This window comes from Perissodus microlepis, chromosome 4 (genome assembly GCF_051167445.1).
Source record: "Perissodus microlepis isolate ML-2025 ecotype Zambia chromosome 4, ASM5116744v1, whole genome shotgun sequence".
Classification (NCBI taxonomy): domain Eukaryota; kingdom Metazoa; phylum Chordata; class Actinopteri; order Cichliformes; family Cichlidae; genus Perissodus; species Perissodus microlepis.
Genome location: NC_140464.1, coordinates 20,464,963 through 20,484,061, shown reverse-complemented (window position 1 = coordinate 20,484,061; position 19,099 = coordinate 20,464,963). Strand labels below are relative to the sequence as shown.

General features: G+C 40.7%; 1 protein-coding gene across 3 annotated transcripts in view; it reads right to left on the bottom strand.

The window, feature by feature from the left end:
* cacna1ha (calcium channel, voltage-dependent, T type, alpha 1H subunit a) overlaps positions 1–9,896 on the bottom strand; it is a 135,712-nt gene extending 125,816 nt beyond the window's left edge. The window contains exons 1-2 of one of the 3 annotated variants that reach the window (XM_084926412.1): positions 9,351–9,896; positions 7,658–8,144 (exon numbers count right to left, since the gene is read on the bottom strand). In XM_084926412.1, coding sequence (XP_084782538.1) covers positions 7,658–8,120 — 463 coding nt within the window. In that variant the 5' untranslated portion in view covers positions 8,121–8,144; positions 9,351–9,896. The remainder of the gene's footprint in view (positions 1–7,657; positions 8,145–9,350) is intronic. The other 2 variants (XM_084926410.1, XM_084926411.1) reach the window with 2 other exon arrangements.
* Between the last annotated feature and the right edge of the window lie 9,203 nt (positions 9,897–19,099).

The window sequence follows — 19,099 nt, the reverse complement described above, 5'->3', positions numbered from 1 at the left end:
ATTAATTTCATAACGAAGCATTAAAGCAGCAGCCTTCCAGGGCTGATCTATTATTTTTGGCAGCAGGAAGAACAGACTCCTTGTGAGAAGCACCCCTGCATTCTTATAGCTGCAGACTTCCCAAACCAAACAGCGACTGCTAGCTTAATTAATGTTTACGTCTACTTAACTTTTATTCAGAGTTGGGTCTGTCGCTAGTTAATATCATGTCTATGTAAGAAACGCAGTAAGTGTGGCGTATGGAGGTACTTTGGGTTATTATCCTGCAGTAGTATAATATTTGAGTCACCAGGCATTGCTGCTGTGAAATCAGCCAGATCCTACAGGCTAAAATGTTTGCACTGGGTAATGCTAAATGCTATGTAAATGCTTAAGCTAATATAATGTAAATAACACTATACCTCGAAGTAACGTTAGTAAACTATTTAGCAACCACCCTAATATTTCATTCTGTGTCATGGCAACAAAAAACATTTTAAATTAACAGTCTGCCACCACCATGTCAGTGATTTCAAATTTAAAGTGACTTTTTAATAAAGGACTTACATGTTTTTTGTTTTGTTTTTTGTTTTTTATATCAATATCAAACGAAATACTGCTAAATTTCATGATATCGCTATTGTTAACATATCATTATATTATGCTATTATATATGCTATTATAACATATATTATATGTAATAACTTTATATTAGCATCCAGCCACAGCTAAACAAGCACCACAACATGGAGCACCACGAGGAGCAACTCCACCCAGAACAAGATGTATATGAAGCTTAATCTCTACTTTGTTTTCTTTTTTTTTGACAACACATCTGCTTTTTTTGTTGTTGTTGTTTTGTTTTTTTAAAAAAATATGTGTGACACTATGTTACATTTAAAAAGAAAGTTCCTAAAAATTTTACATTTAGAGCAGAAATATGTAGGTGATGTAGGTGCGTGTGATATAGCAGAGCTGTACACGTTACAGTCAGTTCAATTTATTTTTTTTATATAGTACCAAATCACAGCAACAGTTGCCTCGAAGTGCTCTATATTGTAAAGTAAAGACTCTACAATACTACAAAGAAAACAGTGAAAACTCCAACAACATGATAACACCCTTTGAGCAAACGCTTTGGCTAAAGTGGGAAGAAAAAACTCCCTTTTAAAAGGAAGAAACCTCCAGCAGAAGCAGGCTCAGGGAGGGGCAGCTATCTGCTGTGACTGGTTGGGGGTGAGGAGATGGAGACAGGACAATAGACACGCTGTAAACACAGCCTGAGATTAATAATAACTAATGATTAAATACGTACATAATAGCAGAAGAGTGACAAATTAAAAGCTTTTGTTACACCACATTTGTAACAAAGTTTTGTTATAACGTCTGGCAGGCACCAAACACGTTTGAAAGCGTGGGCCTTGTCCACTACACAGCACACAAGTGATGCTCAACCACGCACAGTTTGAGCACTGCGCAAGGTGTGCCAGGACTTCATACGTCAAAGAGACAGGATCCCTCTGTCTCTGCAGAAATAGGCACCTCACGACCCCCAATCTGCTGTTATGATGAGAACAGGCCAAATATAATGAGTCACCAAACACACAATCACACACACACTGATGAACTGCTCAATACAAATACAGTGAGTCGAGCTCTGAGACCGGCAGAGAGGGAGGGATGCAGAGAAGCGTGTCTCACATACACACCTAAACCTCAGGATGCCAGTCAGAAGGGCAGTCGGAGAAGGACTACCTGCTAATTTGAAGGCTAAGTCTCTTTATCCCACACACTGCAGAGATGAAGTCATTTAAAGACATAAATAGGCATACATACACAACAGGAGGGGTGAAAAAGAAAAAAAAGGAATGAAACTGCAGGAGTAAAGGGTAGTAGCCAATCCAACTTTCTTGCCCTGAAGATAGTCCTTTTTATCGCTGATACAAGCTGCACATTAACAGGCCTCCTCGATTCATCTAAGCTACATTTGACTGACATTCTTCATGCAGCCGATTTGATCTCATGCAGCTTTAAGCCCGTCTCTAGTTTTATACAGCAAGTCCAATCCATCAAAACTTCAAACAAAGAGAGAAACCTCTTCCACTTGATTTATTTTGAACCGCTAATCCTCAGATATTTTTACCACTAAATACATTGAAAAAAAAAATCCCCATCTAAAGTCATCAAATCCATCTGATACTTCAAAAAAGTCAGGTGATCTGTGTGCTTGTATCTCTGTGCAGAAACATCTATCACAATGGAAGTGAAAAGGCCCCCTTTAATATGTTTTAGAGTATAGATGACTAATGGAGACAGATAGCACGATGAATCAACTCATCTGTAATGGATTAACCTTGCCTGGGCTCCTGAACCAGATTTAATCAGCTTGACTCAGGTTGTTATTCTTTCACACCGTCTAATCAGCGACTCCATAATGTTCATTCTTGTGATCCTGCATTTGTTTTGAGATTGTTTCAGATGTAACTGTCAGATTTATTTTAGGTCTCTACTCAACAGGAACATCCAAAAAGCAGTTGTTTTAAACAAAAGAAAGAACGCTAATGCTAGCTACATTCTTTTTGTCCATATTTTAGAGATATTGTACGGTGGCTCTAAAAGGTCAAATGCACTGCAACTAAATAAAACACCAGCAAATAGGGAAAAAAAGCTGCAAAATCACACAAAACATAGCGGAGGTTGAATGCAACACAACAGAAGTGTCTTAGGAGAGACATTAACATGAAGGAAAATCTGTGCAAGTGACAAGCTAACAGCAAATGGCTAGTAGCAAACATGTACCTGCAGTATTACATGAATTGTGCAATTAAAGCACACGTTATCTACATCTTTTTCTTCCTCACAACACCGATTAATCCATAGCTTCTTTTAAGCGGGTCTCAATGCAATATGTCACGTTGTGGTTTCTGTCACTCCCACAGCTGCTCTGTCACGTTATTGTCTCCCCAAAACACTTCCATTTTATTTTACTCAACTTCTGTTGTGTTTTGTGCACAGCGTTTTTCTATTTGCTGATGTTGCCTTTAGTTGCAGTGTTTTTGACCTCTCAGGGCCACAGTACTACTGTCACTCCTTAGGATTTCTCACATGTGCAATGTAGCCATGTACTTTCTCAATGTCACACAATGAAGCTGCACATGAGAATGCAAATGTCCAACTTGAGCAGGTAGGGCATCCAGTGCTCTTTAACCAGCTACTGCTCGAGTGCAACATCTGCGTGATGTATGGGTGCAAAAGTTTGGGAATAGCAGAAGATTGTTAGGGGGATTTACAGAGATCTAGTGGATGCACGCTGTACTCAGAGATCACCTAAACCAATGTATTTTAGGGTGACTTTCATCAGTTTAAAAAGAAATTAATAAAAAATGCCAATTTTGTCTTTAAAGTCTATTTGCATGCTAGGCTAATCAAGACCTAATCAGTTGCTCTATTAAGTGTGCATTTTCCTGGACATGAGCAGACTAGTTGATCACCAGTGAGGAACAGACTTGACTTGAATGACAAATGCTGTTGTGCTGAAATGCTATTCTGGTAACTGTGAGCAACTGTTGACCTGTTTTTACTGTCACAGGTGATTAATGACCGTCTCAGTACAGATTCAATATTTTACTGTTGGACTACACATGTTGGAATCGGGATGTGATATAAAACACTTTTATTCAGAGGTGCGTTGTTTGAAATTTATGGCTGTAGTTGTTTCTTTATTTCTTTTTTCCCCTCCTCTACAGGCTCTCGTTTCTCCCAGTGTGTTCATTCATTTTGTTGCTGAGTGGCAGAGAATTTATGCTCCGAAAAATATTTACATAACCTACTGTGGACCACCAACTCTGCGCTGCTAACAGTGGGTTCTGCGCGCACGCCCACACACTCACAGACACACAGGAATACAACACAGAGAGATGTCCGGTGAGATCAGCTCTTATGACATAACCCGTATCCAGTTTTAAACGAGCAGTCATAATGCAAGGCCGAGCATGTGACAGTACGCGAATCATTCATTAGCCTTGCTGTCTTGGTACAAATAGCCCAGCCTGTCAACTTCAAACAACATATCTTAAAAAATGAATAAATAAGTCTGCACCCAGATAGAAATCAGGCATGTGATCAGCGCACAAGCAGTGAAGCGCACATGTGCTAACCATAGGAGCATCTGCTTCATAGTAGTGGTCTGCTTCAGCAGCTACTGCAGTATTAGCTCTGCTACAGTGCGGTGAACAAAACAGAGGTAATGTAACGCAACACTAGCATCTGTCGGACAGCAGGTTACCAAACCATAAGTCCTATGTGTCGGCTTGTTTAACTGGACATGCTTTAATCCTTTCGGACCTTCTTCGTTCCTGGCACGTTATAGCCCTTTAAATTATTTAACAACAAATTTTAGATGCAGCTTTCTCCCGCTGCAGGACAGTCCCATTTTAATATCTCTATTAGCCATTACCATGTTCTGTAAGAGACCATAACTTGCCTTACTTTTTCACGCCTTGATTCTTGAGCGCCTGCAGCGAGCAGAACTGATAAAAAAAATGGGATTTTAATCCCCATGAGAAATTCCCTGTGAGTTCTGTCCTATCCACAAAAATGAAATGAGGGAGCTGGTAGAGATGCTTTTTGGTGCTTAGAGACATGTGATCAATTAGGTGATGGCTCACTGGCACTTTACCCCATGAGGGAATACTAGGTTTTCTTCTCAAGGACAATTAAACAGAAGTCTTCTTATCACTCCAGCTGACACGAGATCAACAAGGGACCAGAGTGTGGAGTCATGGGCAACCAATTTTTCACTTAAAGGTCAGATCATGAAGGAGAAAGAGTTTCTGATAATATGATCTAGGTTGTAAGCAAGGGTTCAGTTTTAAAAAATATATGGTAGAAATGCTGCAGAAAGGCTTACATCGGTAACAGATAGTGATGACATCAAAACAGACAGAGTGCTTTTTAATACCAAAATTCTAAAAAAACGTCACCTTTTTCAGTACTGTAGTTACTGTATGTACCAAGTAGGGCTGTCATAATAAATAAATAAATACATGCCCGATTGAATCAGATTAGAAACTCATTTGCAGCAGTGTTGATACCATATTTCCCTCTTTTCACTGACGAACAGCTTCACACACAGCAGACAGGCAGACACCCAGCCCCTCCCCTCACTAGCAGCTGAACACATTAGCAGTGGCATAATGAAACAAAGCGTGTTAAAGACTGACACCGAAGTCTTTATGAAGAATTCCACGAGGTCAGTAAAGCTCCTGTTTCAGCAGCATTGAGTTGCTGAACACAGTTATTAACGTTTATGATGGTGTTAGCTGCTTAACTGTTAGCAGTTCCACACATTAGCCGACAGTTAGGTTATTGTTAAGGTACCAGGTATAGGTATGATAACGTTACTGTTACCATCATCGGTCCTACCTGTCAGTGATGTTATTAGGAAGGATTAATTTAACAGGATAACAAAATTATTTACCTCTAAAAAGTGTCTCTTAAAGCCCCTTGTTGAACCTGAGGAGAGTCTACTAGGCAGAAACAATACAGCCAACCTTACCAACGCTATTTGATCACCATGAAATATATGGTGCCAAGTCACCAAAAGCAAAGGAAATAAACAGAGGTGTAGCTGAGTCTATTTACACGAACCATTATTGCTCTTATCTTTGGTTGTTTTTTTTTGGTTTTTTTTTTACTTTGTCTTTTTTTCTGTCTCTGTGGTACCAAAAATTGCATCGATTATTGAGTATTTTCCCAGTATCAGTTTGAAATTCTACTACGGTGACAACCCTTGTAGTATTGTCAGACCAATAAATTTGTATTTGTGCATATGTAAGATTAGAAATGTCAATAAAGGTTTGAGTTGATTTTTTTTAAATCAATTGAAAAAAGTTGCTCTTCTGAGGCTTTGCTAAAGGTCCTGCAATGGTTTTGACCTTTCTTTTGTAGAGTTGTTTGTAGCAGTGGAAAGACAAAATCACCAAAGCAACCGAACACAAAACATGTGCGTCAAATCTTTTAGCAAACCATCATTAGGCACAAGTCCACAAGTCATGAAAGAAGACACGACTTGCAACTTGCAACTTCCTTTCGTACCAAAGGAGTTGGTACATTTCTAATAGAAACAGCGGCCCACCACAACAATGCTCAGCTCTTCTCGAGAGGAGGGTCGTGAGGGATCGTTGGCTGACGCACACTGACCTATTCAGACAGATCATCAACGTGGGTTTGACCCACGTCACAGTGTCAGTCTGAATGCCGCATGAATCATCCACTCCAATCTCTAGAGCTGATAATCTTTAATGATCTTTAATGATGAAGGCAAATTAATGAATCTTTACATGCAGAAAAGAAACAAAACTGTGTGTGTGTGCATATGTCGCCGTTTTAAAGTTTGTTTTTCGATTTCTTCAGCTTCAAAACACACAGAAGTCTCAGAGAGGAAATGTGTGAGCATAAGGTTGCCCCTTTGTCTAGCTGTTTATCTACCTTTCTACAGCATGTTTTTCTTCTCCGACTTCAAACACCACGTCAGATCATCCTTCTTAGATTCACTACACCTTCAAGCTTCCACTATCATAGGTCTACAAGAACACAGCAGAAGCTTGTCAGAATGCACCTATTCAGAGTGGGGTTTTTTAATCACTTGGAGACAAAGAGATAGAATCTCAGAGACAGAATAAATGTAGTTTACTTTTATAATCGTGCTTGTATTTTTATACTCTTGGTACCTTCTATATTAGATTCCAGGTACTCAGGAAACACTTAGGAAAATAAATGTGAGTCAGGTCCTAATTTTGTTTTTACACCACCCACTTAACCACATCACGAATAAAAAAAACAAACATATTACAGCGGTTCATCTTCAGCTTCTTTTCATAGCGCCTATATCTGGATGCACATTATGTTCTTATGCTCCGGTGTGTTAAAACATCCCACAGATGAAAATGATCCCGGCAGGATGTTCAGCTGAGGGGGTAATAATAGAAAGTAAAGCAGACATGAGCACTTCTCCTAGGAAGTAATTTCACTTGGACTACTTGGCACTTTGAAATTAAATTAAAATATCTGATTATTAGAATAAAATGGCTGCCAGAACTGTTAGTAGAGGGAATACAGCTCGAACTGACTGATGAGCTTCAAAAGAATATATATAGCCAGGAACTAATTTGTGCTTGAATCTGAGCCTAAAGCAGCTCAGGTAAGTGTTACAGCACTTTCAGTCTATAGAGGCAAATCGAGTGCTGGGTGTACTTGGGGCTGTCTCAATTGGGCGTGTTAACAGGTCCTATAACAGAAAAGCTAATTTACCTAAAAATAACCAAACCACCAGATTTGGAGGTTATAATACCAACCTTATAGACACAGAGGGAAATGCAAATTGTTGCACAAAAGATTTAGCACGTAAAACAGCCAAATATCACATCAGCAAAGGACGAAGACTCACAACAGGTAACATCTACTTCTTGCCCAATACCAAGACACGCCCTTCATGTCTGCACGTGTCACCAGTGTGAGTCTCTCGCTGGTGCTTGTGTATTTATACAGAAGCAGCAAGTTTCTACTGACAACTCAAACGTGTATGCAGGCGTGCCACCACACACACACAAACATTGCAGAGGACATATTTCGTCTTACCGATCGCCGGGGTCAGATTTCCAGCATGTTAAAGGATATGGATTGCAGACCATGCGGAGACACCAGTTGCGAGGCCTCGTTGTTTGCTTTAAGCAGAAGAAGGCCACGGGGGCCAGGGCCGGATACGGCTGCTGTTCCTCCTCCTCGGAGACGCAGTCTGGATCACGGATGGGAGCCGTGATGCGAACTCCCAGTGTTGGTCCAACTTCCACTTCCAGCTCCGGTTCCTGTTCTTCATCCCCCTGAACTTCAGGACTCCACTCATTTCCTCCATCTCCTTGAATGCTACTGCTGCTGCTCCTCCTCCTGCTGCTCCTTCTCGTCCTCTCCACCTCCTCCTCTTCCTCCTCATCATCCGGGCGTCTTCTTCCTGGGTCATCTTCATGACCTTGGGCGTCATTCCTGTAGGATGTCGGTACAGCAAGCCTTACCTCCTCCCGCACCTCCTCCAGCTCCTGGCACTCTGCGTACTGAAAGCGCGCTCTCCCTTCGCCATCAGTCATGATAGAGCATCAGGCAGAGCCACTCTGAAGGGAGGTCAGAGGAGAGAAGGAGGTTAGAGGGAGGCGGAAAGTGGGGAGGGAGCCCACGGTGAGTCAAAGGAGGCAGACATGAAGGTAGAGGAAAGATGCAGATTAACGGTGACAGAAAAAGAAGCGAGTGAAAGATCAACTTGGCAAAGAGCAACTGGAGACAAATCGCACAAGGAGCCAAATAAACACTTAGGCCATTTCCTCCTCCAATCCCTGAGCAGCAGGAGCTTCCAATCAATCTAAAACACGGATTTCCAATACAGTCCTTTTACAAATCTGCCAGGGCTTTAGGCTTTTCATGGGCTTTTATTTTTTTTTTACATAGCCTTTCTTCTCAGTTGTGTTCTTTTCCCCTTAAAACGAACAAAAAAAACAAACAATAAATGCTTTCATCAGACAAAACTGGGAGTCTCTGTCAGAACATCAAGCCTGAATTTCATAGTAGCCATAGTAATAACACAGTAAAGGCACCATTGAGCACTACAGACTGACAACTGCCTGCTGTTGCAGCAATTAGTAGAAATGCGAAAATGTGTTTAGTGAAATTAGGTAACAATTAAGTGCGAGTACTATAAGAGTATTATAATAGTAGAGGGATGTTTTTTCCAACTCTGTCTTCCCCCCTCTCTCTCATTCTCTGTCTTCCTGTTGCTATGTGATTGAACAGATGGACTGTTCTGTCTCTGGTCTGCTGAAGGTTTTTAGCCCACACCACGCAATGGTGGGCAGGGAATGCGCCAAAAAAGAGGAAAAAAAACAAACCACCACAGCAATACTGATTATTATTGTAATAAGTGGAATAACGTCGAGAACAAAAACATTAGTGATCATAATCCAGCTAACAGACTTTGCCCTTTTGAGGAAGCTTTTCTTTTTTCTTTCTTTTTTAACGGGCTTTGTTGTCCGCCGTTTGGTGTTACGTGAGAAGAGCGCATCTGACCCTTCAGGCAGTTGGAAGCTCTCCTCCCGGGGTTCTTTTGTAAACACCGAACAATATTAAATACACTTTGATATGAACAGTTGCTGTAAAAGTACTTGCATACGCGTTTTAAACGGTATTAATGGAAGTAGAAGCCACCAGAGCGCGCATCATCTGTGCCTTTTTCCGTTTTTCGCCCCTAAAAAGTGGACTATCTCCTGCACTCAGTGTGTATAAAAATAATCACATGCAAACAGAACAACTTTATTGTTTTAAACTACCTTATTGAGACGGAATCGGAAGTTCCCATAAGCATGATCCGTGACTTTCCGTCTTTCTAGCGCACCCAGCCTTTCTCAGCAACCCGGAGCTTCCCTTTCCTTCTTTCCTCTCTTCTCTCTCGTTTAAACAAAATCAAAACAAAACAAAAAAATTATCCTTCCTTGGCTTGCCAAAGATCAGATGTAATCCGAGGGTCGTTGGAAATCGCTGGAAGTAATCAAATAAGTCACTTAAAGTCGTCTTGATTTGGCGCGTTCAGTTAAACGGGAACATCTATCCACATCCATGCATCCATCCATCCGCTCCTCTCTGAGGTGCTCGTTACGCAGCGTGGAGCGGAGATGCGCGCAGGAGGGTCGGGGCGTGTGGCTTTCTGCGCTGAAGCTCCGTGGATGGTCTGACACGGAATTAAAAAAAAAAACTTGGCCCAGGACCCGGGAGCCGTGACACGTGACGTGATCCCCGGCTTTAGGAATACGGCGCACAGTACGAGACTCACACCCGGGCGCGAGAAAAGAGCAGAGAGCCAAGCTGGGCGTGCACGCACCGCGGTGTTTAATGGATCACAAAGCAGACGGCATAACGAGAGAGAAATTAATGCACAGTGTGTCAGTCCGTATTATTTTTGGCAATAATCCCAACACAGAGGACTATACCGGCAAAAAGGAAATACTGTTGGTGGTGGGGGACGGGGGTGCCTATATCTTCTATATTGTTCTTTAGAGTAAAAAATAAATGTAAAAAAAAATACTGGAACGTGCTGGGAGTAAAAGGAAGCAAGTTTTGGTTTTCGACTTTATCGTGAAACATGGACAAAGACAAAGGAAGATAAGACAATAAGTGAAAGAACATTTTAGATTTTCTCATAATCGGACCCTCCAGGGTCATCGAAAATAAAATGAAAACACTCCAGAAAATAAAATGTACTTAAAGAAAAACTGATATGACACATATTTGAAGTTATATTTAGTTTAATTCAGTTCAATTCAATTTTATTTATATAGTACCAAGTCACAACAACAGTTGCCTCAAGGCGCTTTATATTGTAAGGTAAAGACCCTATAATAACACAGAGAAAACCCCACTGTCACTCTGTGAGCAAGCGCTTTGGTGGGAAGGAAAAACTCCCGTTTAACAGGAAGAAACCTCCAGCAGAACCAGGCTCGGGGAGGGCCGGCCATCTGTTGGGACCGGCTGGGGGTGAGGGGAGGAAGACAGGACAAAAAACAAAACACACAGTGGAAGAGAGCCAGCGATAAATTATAAGTAATGATTAAATGCAGAGGGGTGTAAAAACACATCAGTGGATCAGAGGAAGTCCACAGCAGCCTAGGCCAAAATTAGTGAGGAGTGGAAATTTGATTTCACAACAGCCATCTTGGAATTTGCCATCTATCCATCAGTGAGAGCAACATAACCCACCGAGTTTTCATATCACCAAAGTTCAAAGCACTGTTATGCAGGGCATTAAGCTTGAATCTTACATCAGACATATCATCCAACACAGACAAAATTGACACAACATTTGCAAACAAAATGGTTAATGCCACAATAAACATTCCCATAATTATAATTATATTTAATATTTTTGTTCAGCATGTTTATCACAGTTCATCCTGTATTCAATCAGGCAACCGGCGCCTCCACAATTTGATTTGACAATCAATTTAAACTCCTTTAAACTCCCATACTGCTTGAATGATCAATCACAATTACATTGACTATATTTAATTAAGAGCATCCAAGGCTGACAGAGTCAGAGAACTAGAGATGGAAGAGCAAAGTGAAAGAAACAGGATGTAGGATGGATACTAGGAAAGTGCTTTACGGTTCATTTGACTCCTGGGCAGCCATACGCTCAGGGCCCTGAACAAAGCTTTCTGTCCATAAAACATATCTTTGAGAATAACCGACACCACGATCGGGAGAGATTTAAAACTTCCTTCTTAAATCTAATCTTTCAAATCAAATCTTTATGACTGAAGGAGAATTTGACCAATTGAAATCAGCAGCAGAGGGTCCTTCAGAAACACCAATGAAAATTCATCGATGCATTTGTGGTATAGAACTAATGCAGATAAATAATATCACACATTAACACCTTAACACTCACAACAAGATCGTCAAAGACATTCACCTCTTTGACGATCTTGTTTGCAGAGACACAAAGGAAGTGGACATTAGCCTCCACTGTGACTGCTATAACCCAATTAAATATCCCCTATGATGCGCTCACTCCTGTTGTAGCTATAGAAATCCAAAAGGCGCATTGTTGTACACACCGATTACCAACAAGCAGAACTAAACCCAGCTTACACAGCAAGTCACATGATGCCCTCTTTGTCAAATCGTGTGTGGAAGAGCTACATTTATAAAAAATATAATAATGATAAATAAATCAAACACAGGAACTGAAACAAAAGGTAAAGAGCTGGTGGGAAAACAAAGAAAGCGTTTAACATCAAGTCTGCAGGGTGAAGTCTGATTTATGCTCTCAAGCTCTCTTTGTTGTGGTTCTCTTTTGTTAAAGCAGACAGTGTCTTTCAATACCTCCAGAAATGAGGGGATTTTGAGCTTCAAGCCCACTGGTGACACGTGATAATAAGTGATAATGGCTGTTTAATGGACTGGTAACATGTGAAAAACGTGGCAGTGAAAGACTAAGAGCCTTTTAAACTTTAAACTCTAAAACATTAACCAATGCCTAACGCTTCAGCCTGGGTCAACTTGGGAATTGAGAAAGGTCTTTCATCGTAAAATATAGAAGTGCAAGAATTCTAGTGGCAACATTATGTAAAATAATTAGCATCTGTGCGCTGAGAGGAAGTAGTTTGGGGATTGTTTTGTTTTGTGTGTCTGTGTATTACATAATGGCTAAGTACACTGGCAGGTCAACAATCTGACATAATCTTTTTAATCTTTGTGTGTATCTTTGTCTTTACTTAGCCTGATTATTCTGCAGTTGGTTGTTCACTTTATAAGTACACCAGTGGGTTTCACTGAGTTTTTAAACAGTATCACTATTCAGCTTTTGCTGCTTTTTGGGGCAAAAAACTTGAAGTCGAGCACAACAATGCAGTAAATTATATCAAATTTGACAGTCTTTACTCTAAAACAGACACTGATGCAGAGCAAAGATGCACACAGCTATAGTCTGTGTGCTGCAGTAAACATAGCGACTGGCTCGTCACGTTTCAAAATCCAAAAATGCAGCGCTGGGTGAATCAGACCAGATGTGACACTTTAAGCCTCCCCACACCACAAATCTTCCTCACCCTGCTTTAAAAATCTCTGAACTCAGTTTCTTGAATTCCTAGTTAGGGTGCCAAAAGCCTAAAAACTGGAGCCAGGAGAGGAAAAGTACTGGCCGTTTCTGCAGACGTCTTCAGCCTACAATGATCTTTGTGGTTTTGAAAACCTTTTGGCAAGACCTTTTATGATCACACTCAAAGTAATACAGGTTTAAAAAAATATATATATTGAACAGTTCTGTGTTAGAGCTGCTTTATGCAGTGCAAAGATCACCTAGGAGCATCAGTTATACTGGAAAATAATGTATAAATGCTGGGCTCGTGTACAGTATGGGAGCCAGCTGCCAAACCTTTTCATCGCTAAGCTGATCAAAGTTATAAATTGTCAAAAGGTTGATGTTCTCCTCTGTGGCTTGTGGTGTTTGAGCCATTACCCTGAAAGCCAATTAAGGAGTTTCTGAAGATGTGAAACTAAAGGGACAATGGGTTTTCTTAAATGTCACTTTTGGCTCTCCTCATCAATATTGTGAAAATGCTAATTACCCAGGTTTTAATCAGCCACAAGCTCAGCTGAATCACTCTTTACCATCATCTGCATGTGCAACAGGAGACGTGAGCGTGAGTGTGTCCATTCTCATTCTCAGCTGTGAGAAAAAGTGACTAGTATGCAGACAGCTCGAGTTCTTCAAGCTCATCCCCCTCCCAACACCTGTCTTTCCTTCCCACCCGTGCGTCTCCCTCCCCAGGCTTTTGTACATGCAAACTTGAAATTCTGTCTTCATTACTCTATGCTTGGCTCCTAAATGGCTCCTATGAGAGTTTTGCTAATGCGGGCTCCACTCTGACGCCCTGCTCAGCTGTGTGTACGAGGCCTGGATAACCTGTGTTTCCCTCTCTCGTCAACCAACTGATTTTTCTCTACCGACCCCCCTCCAGGAGTTTGTTCTTCCTCAAAGGAGAACCGTAGCTGATAATATCAGCTTGTTTCTGTTTTTATTACACAACAAAAGTCGAAATACCTGCAAGTACACAATACACGTGGTTACAAATTCCGCAAGGGAGACAAATAATAGACTGTCCTACATCTTTGGGGATTAAAACATCTCTTCACAAACTGCAATTCATTTGGTATCGCTCCAAATCAATAGGAGCGCGTGCGCTTCCCAAAGATAATCAATACTCCTTTGCCATCTACAACTCCCCCCCACCCCCCATCCCATCTCATCATCCACCATCCTCCACTCCGACTCCCACACTTTCATCATCCGGCCTTTTCCTCCTGGTTTCCTCATCTCCTGTCATTGCTTGTTCCTGCTAAGTTGGACTTTTGAAGCACTGCGGTGAGATTGAAGCCACTGCAAACACAAACCAATGTTTTTTTTCTGTCTCAAAAAGCTTTCCAGTTTAAAAAAGCGAAAAAGTTTGACGTCAAATCGTGCTTTACAATTGTTGACGTTAAGCAAATAAGGCATTTAGTAGCAATATATCAAACTGGGTCATTTAGAAAAGCACATATTCATGTTTGACTACTTTTCCACTGAAAGCAAGAGTGCATTACATTACGCAACTGTGAAAAGGGTCAGAGTGAGCAGTGAAAGGGAAAATGGCAGGATTTTCAAAGAAAGCCAAGTTTCCTATCAAAACATTTCAACGAAAAGCATCTCTAGGTTTTGCATGTGTTGACTGACATGTGATCTCTTGAGATGTGGAGGGCAAAAGCACAACAAAAACTTCAAAGACAAAAGTAATGAATAAAATCAACAAAGTTGAGGCGCAGCTCTACATCGATGGCATTATCTATGCCTCGGCTAGGCTAGACCTCTGATCTAGCTTACTTTCACACGGTTGTCTTTGTCTTTCCCTCATCTTTGCTCTGCTGGTGTCTATTCATTAGACCTGCTGGTATATGTGAGGTCTGTTCCTCTGTTCCTGAGCAGCTATGAGGCACTTCTATACTGTGCGTGAGTGAATATTGCACAAAGCAACTAAAATATACATATTCTTGATGTATTATTGAAATCAAACTGAGTGGAGTAAACAGAGGCATGAAAAAATGTAAAGCAGGGATGGTTGAAAGAGAAAAGGATGAGCTTTTTTAATACCCCATGTCTGTCTGCGTGCCAAAGTAATCATTCTAATTAGGGTATGGGAGAGGAAAAAATATCTGTGCATTCATAAATACACCAAGAAAAGAAAGAGGAAACAGTTACATAACTCACACGCATACACCCACCCACAGAGTCTGCAGCAGGATCACAGCCAGATTTAGAGGGAAATCTGTCCTTCACAGATGTTGACATGAGAACGATACCTGTGTCTGTGTGTGTGTGTCTGTGTACATGTGTGTGTGTGTCTTTCAACAGTTAGGACTGTTCACTTGCTCATGGAGCTCATTCAGTGACATTAAAGTCTTCTAAGGTTGAACAGACTATCAGTATGTTTCACTCCAAAATGTTTCAGTCTCATGTTATCAATATTCAGTGTTTATGACTTGAAGGATGCGGCTCATTTGCTAATAGTTTTGCTTCATGGGTAAAGAGCAACACCTGAAACCTGAAATTTGCAGATGGAGTTTCTAGTGCCTCCAACCTTGAAAGATGCCACATGGTCTGGTACACGGGTCTAAGGAGCTTGGAAAGAAAAGCATCTGGACTTCTTTAAGTTGCTTGAAGACGTTTCACCTCTCATCCAAGAAGCTTCTTCAGTTCTAGGGTCACATGGTGGAGAGTCCCAGATGAAGGTAAAAGGGAGTCCGCCCTGCTACTAATGCAGTGTGCCTAAAAAAGTGGGAGTGTATATCATAGAGATAACCAGTGGCTGGTTGAGAAATGAATCTTGGGGTTCATTCACAAACAATACAGAGTCTTTAGACTTTGATTAGTGTGGTGTCTGAGGGGGTGATTATTTAGTGAGTTTCCACTTGTCTTGAGACACAGACAGACAACGAATGGCTTGTATGGAAATGTCAATACATAAAAGAAAGATGCAAGCATGACTCACTAATGTATTAGTTATTCAGGTTACATATTTTTTTAAAACATTTAAATTCATCCTTCTTATGCAATCCTGCCTCCTTGGTTTATCTTCCTCTTCATTAAATTTGGATTCTGTGTCATAACACCTAAAACCAATCCTATCTGTGTTCAGGCATTTGAATAGAAAAAGACCTGATGAAACTGATGTGGGAATGCCTTCAAGAAGTGGATCTGATTCGTGCTCTACGGCTGGAGTGTGATTACATTTGTCTGCACCCTGTCTGATTTTATCTATGCACACACACGCACACACATGCACACACACACACACACTCTCTCTCTCACATACACACAGACAAGAGCTGACTACCTGCTACCCTCTTGAAAAATGTAAAGCTCATTTTCGATACAAAGACCTGCAGGTTGCTGCCCACATATACACCCCTACTGGTAGACTTCAAACTGATCCAGAGAGAGACAGAGAGGCTCAGAGTGAAACAGGGGAGAGACTGAACAGAGAGGAATAGAGGTAATCAAAGAGAAAGAAAGATGGAGTGGGACACACACACACACGCGCGCGCGTGCACATAGGATAAGTGAGAGAGAGCAGTGCACAAACGCTGACACTGAGAGAGTGAGAGACAATGATGTGTCATAGCTGCAGTAATGACAGCAACATCAGGATTATAATCTGCTGTTGTATAACAGCATCTGGCAGCCTTCTGGGTAATATTATATTAACACATACATGAACAATCATACAAAGCAGCAACCCTTTAAATACTGACTGTTCCATCCTTTGGCCTCTTGTTAGAAAAGCCCTTTCTCTCATTGACTGTATAACAAAACATGTTTGGATTTTTTTGCCCTTATTCTAAAAAAGACATGATTTTCCCAAACCTGTTCACATGGCGAATGAAAGACATTTGTTGTCTAACTGAAACGACATCTGCATTTTTTAAAGTTTCTTTTGTTGATGCAACTCAACCCACACAAACTCTTGGCTATCTGGTTTATGTGCAACACAGAGCTGACCGTGACAGACAAGAGGCCATGTGTCAAATGTGCAGTGTCTACAGAACATGTGTCTTAGTTATAAACCCTAGCTAAGACAGATACAGTGCCGTGCAAAAGACAAAAGAGCCACCCATATGGCTTTAGTTTTTGTTTCCAAGCAGCCAGACGTTGTTGGAAGTTATTAAAAGTGGTCTTGAGCGATTGTTCTCCAGGCTTTCTTGAGGTCTTTCAAAGTTTTTCTATGAATATTTAAATCATAAAAAAATCCCTAACTCAGAGAATGAGTGAGTCTTGTGTCTATACATAACAGACAACTTAACAAAGAACCAATTTTAAATTGTATCTTTCTCCACTTTGTTACTAGCAGCCTGTTAAAAAAACACATAATTTCCTTAGTCAAAAAATGACACAGTCTGACAGGCATAAAATAGTATTTTTGCATCAACAACGTGCTATTAGTCAAAAAATCTGGCATATCTCAGCATTGTTTGCAGTGTGTTCTTAAGGAAACCAGACAAGTGGAGGACAGAAAAGTATCTGCCTGTAGGAAAAAATCCAGCAAACACCCAACACAGGACCTGAGAGATGCATCTGGCCCTCCAGTTGATCTATCTACTGTTCACTGAAGCCTCATCAGAAAGGATCTCAGTGGAAGAGTGTCTGTCAAGAAGTCATTCTTAAGAGAGAAAAGGCTGATGTTTGCCAAATACACAAGAACTGGACTGAAAATCAGTGGCAACAGGTTGGATAGATGATGAATCCAAATCCAATTGGGATTCTTGCCCAAACCGATTGAATTATGAACACAGCCCAGAACCTCAACATTACTGGAGCAGTGTGGGATCATCTTGACAGAGAAAAGAAAAGTGAGCCAAAATCCAAAGAAGAGCTTTGGATGTCCTTCAAGAAGCCTGGAGAACTATTCCTGAGGACTACTTAATGAAATGACAAGAAAGCTGCCTAGACTGTGCTGAAGAATAAAGATGGCCATGCCAAATACTGACTTTGAAACTTGTTAGATTAATACAGACTCTGTTTTTGCCTTTTATGCTCCATTTCCATTTGTTTGCTCACATTTCAATAAATCACTACAACTACTGTCTTAATAATATTTGCATATCCAGCTTCTGAAAAACAATGATAAATTTGGAATAGGACCTAATTGTGATCACCAGGATGATATTTGTAGAACTTTAATTATTACCCTATTAAATTCTAAATATTGTCATATCCATACTAAAAGTCTTCGTTTACATTGTGTCCCAGTTATAACGACACAATGTAAATATAGTGGTTTTGTTGAACTATCAAACCTGCACTGTGTGTCTTTGTCATTGTACCTGTATATACACCTCCAGAACCATGGTTCCTTGTCGCTGGGCCACTGGGCTGTTGAGCTGTTGTCCAGCTGTCCTGATTACTGTGATATGATGACTTAAGAGGCAAAGACAACTTTCCTTGTCCCCCAGTCCCCTGTGCTGCTTTCACAATGACTGGATGGCTAATGGCTTTAAAATACCCTCTTTCATCTATTTTATGAGAATCTATTTTTAAAGACTGACTAACTGGAAACAACAGTGCCATTATGGTCCACATAGATGGTGATGAACCGCGTAAGGCAACAAGGAAATCATTGGATAAAGTCTTCAAATCTAGGGACATTTCTCTGCCAATGAAATGAAGGCTTACACACTGTTAGATTTTCTCCAAGATAACCTATAGTTGTGAAAGTTGGACAATAAGGAAACAGGACAGTCGCTGAATCAGTGTTTTTGAAGTGTAATACTGGAGACGCATTTTACCAATAATACGCACAGCCAAAAGGGCTAAAAGAACAGTTTTGGAAGACAAATAAAGAAGTTAAGAAAAGGACATTATGACTGGAAGAACAGAAGGAAAAAGGCGCTGAGGAAGACCGGCAATACGTTGGTGTAACACCATTATAACAACGTCAGGAAGGACTTTTCCCAGACTTTCCATCACTAAACCTGAACCCTAACTGATTTAATGAGGCTTTTGCAGTTTCACTGTACCAGAACAAACACAACTAAACTTTAATTATATCATGTCACTATCACGGACTGGCTCTAGATCACTGACACTCACAGAAAGTCCAGTTAGATTAAGTCAGATATACTGACACACAAATTAACTCATTAATGAGTCCTTTTATTTTAAACATCTTGTAATGGACATAAGAAGGGACAGCTGAATGACAGATGAAGCTTCCAGGGCATCCAACAGTTAATTTCTCACAAAATGCTCGTGCTCTTTGGAATTCTCTTTATTTAGCTATGGTCCAGATCCAGATTTTAAAATACTCCTACAGCGTTTGGCTGTTCACATTAGGGAAAACAAAGCTAAACTAAACTGGGACATGAACAAAGTCAGTAGAAGATGGGGAACAATTAATTTTCCTGAACGTTCACTTATTGAAATTCTGTCAGTCACAGCTCCAGTTCCAAAATAAAACTCCCCGTCTGACTTTAGGATTAATTGGATTGC